The 895-nt window shown below is 40.7% G+C and overlaps 1 protein-coding gene across 1 annotated transcript in view; it reads right to left on the bottom strand.

Annotated features, from left to right (window-relative positions):
- Nucleotides 1–408: 408 nt before the first annotated feature.
- The window catches only part of LOC113080055 (protein jagged-1a-like), a 1,150-nt gene continuing 663 nt past the window's right edge, over nucleotides 409–895 (bottom strand). The window contains exon 2 of the mRNA XM_026252306.1: nucleotides 409–831. Within this exon, the coding sequence (XP_026108091.1) occupies nucleotides 409–831 (423 nt within the window). The remainder of the gene's footprint in view (nucleotides 832–895) is intronic.

Below are 895 nucleotides of genomic sequence, written 5' to 3'. Positions count from 1 at the left end.
ACAAGGTTTGGATCAAGGTGGTTTCTGGCTGGTCTAAACTGGCCAGTAAGTAGCTGGTACAAGCTAGCAGACCATCTTGGAACGACAACACGCCAATCTTAAGGTGGCCAGGCAAGCTTAAAGTAGAAATATCAACCAGTTTGGACTTTAGCTTTATACTTAATAATAATCTTAGACCAGAAACGTACATATCTAATACGTTTTCAATTGTAAAGCTAGTATAGGAAAAGCTATATGGTTACGATAAACACACTTATACTGTACAAAATATACAACCTTAAGTTTAGCTTACTTGCTTTCTTCTTATTATTATTATTTGTTTAAGTAAAATCAAAGTTACAACTAGCAGTGTTACATCCTTAATAAAATTCGAGTTCAAACTCATAAAATCAAACAGATATTTTTTTTTCACAATGTAGCCCAGATAAAGATAACTAAATAGAAAATGCTCACAAAAAGAGTGTGTTTGTAGTTGAAGAGTAGATGAAAGAGGTATCGGTGAACACCTACCGGCCAGGCGAACTGAAAGGGGATGATAACGGTCCCGAGGTCATTGGCCTTGTTTGGGTTTCCATTGAATCCTTTCAACTGAAACGTATTCCCTCCGATCACACTCGAGCTTCCAGTGCCGTAAGTACAAAAGCCAGATGTGGTGACCTCCACTTGGTACTCCTTTAGACACACTCTCAAGTACGTGTCACATTCGTCCTGGTCGCACAAGCCGTTTTGCGCGCTCCGTGCGCCGTCACAGCAGTTTCCACTCGCGAGCTCACCCCTGTCATTCTCCACGCTGATCAACTGAAGCTCCAAATAACCCGACGACTGGCTCACCTAAAATAACAAACAGCAGTTAAAATATGTAATGCAAACAGTTTGGCTTTGTAAGTATGGACGG

Source organism: Carassius auratus, unplaced genomic scaffold (assembly GCF_003368295.1).
Source record: "Carassius auratus strain Wakin unplaced genomic scaffold, ASM336829v1 scaf_tig00030194, whole genome shotgun sequence".
Classification (NCBI taxonomy): domain Eukaryota; kingdom Metazoa; phylum Chordata; class Actinopteri; order Cypriniformes; family Cyprinidae; genus Carassius; species Carassius auratus.
The sequence above is the reverse complement of the archived record's forward strand: the minus strand, read 5'-3'. Positions and strand labels throughout refer to the sequence as shown.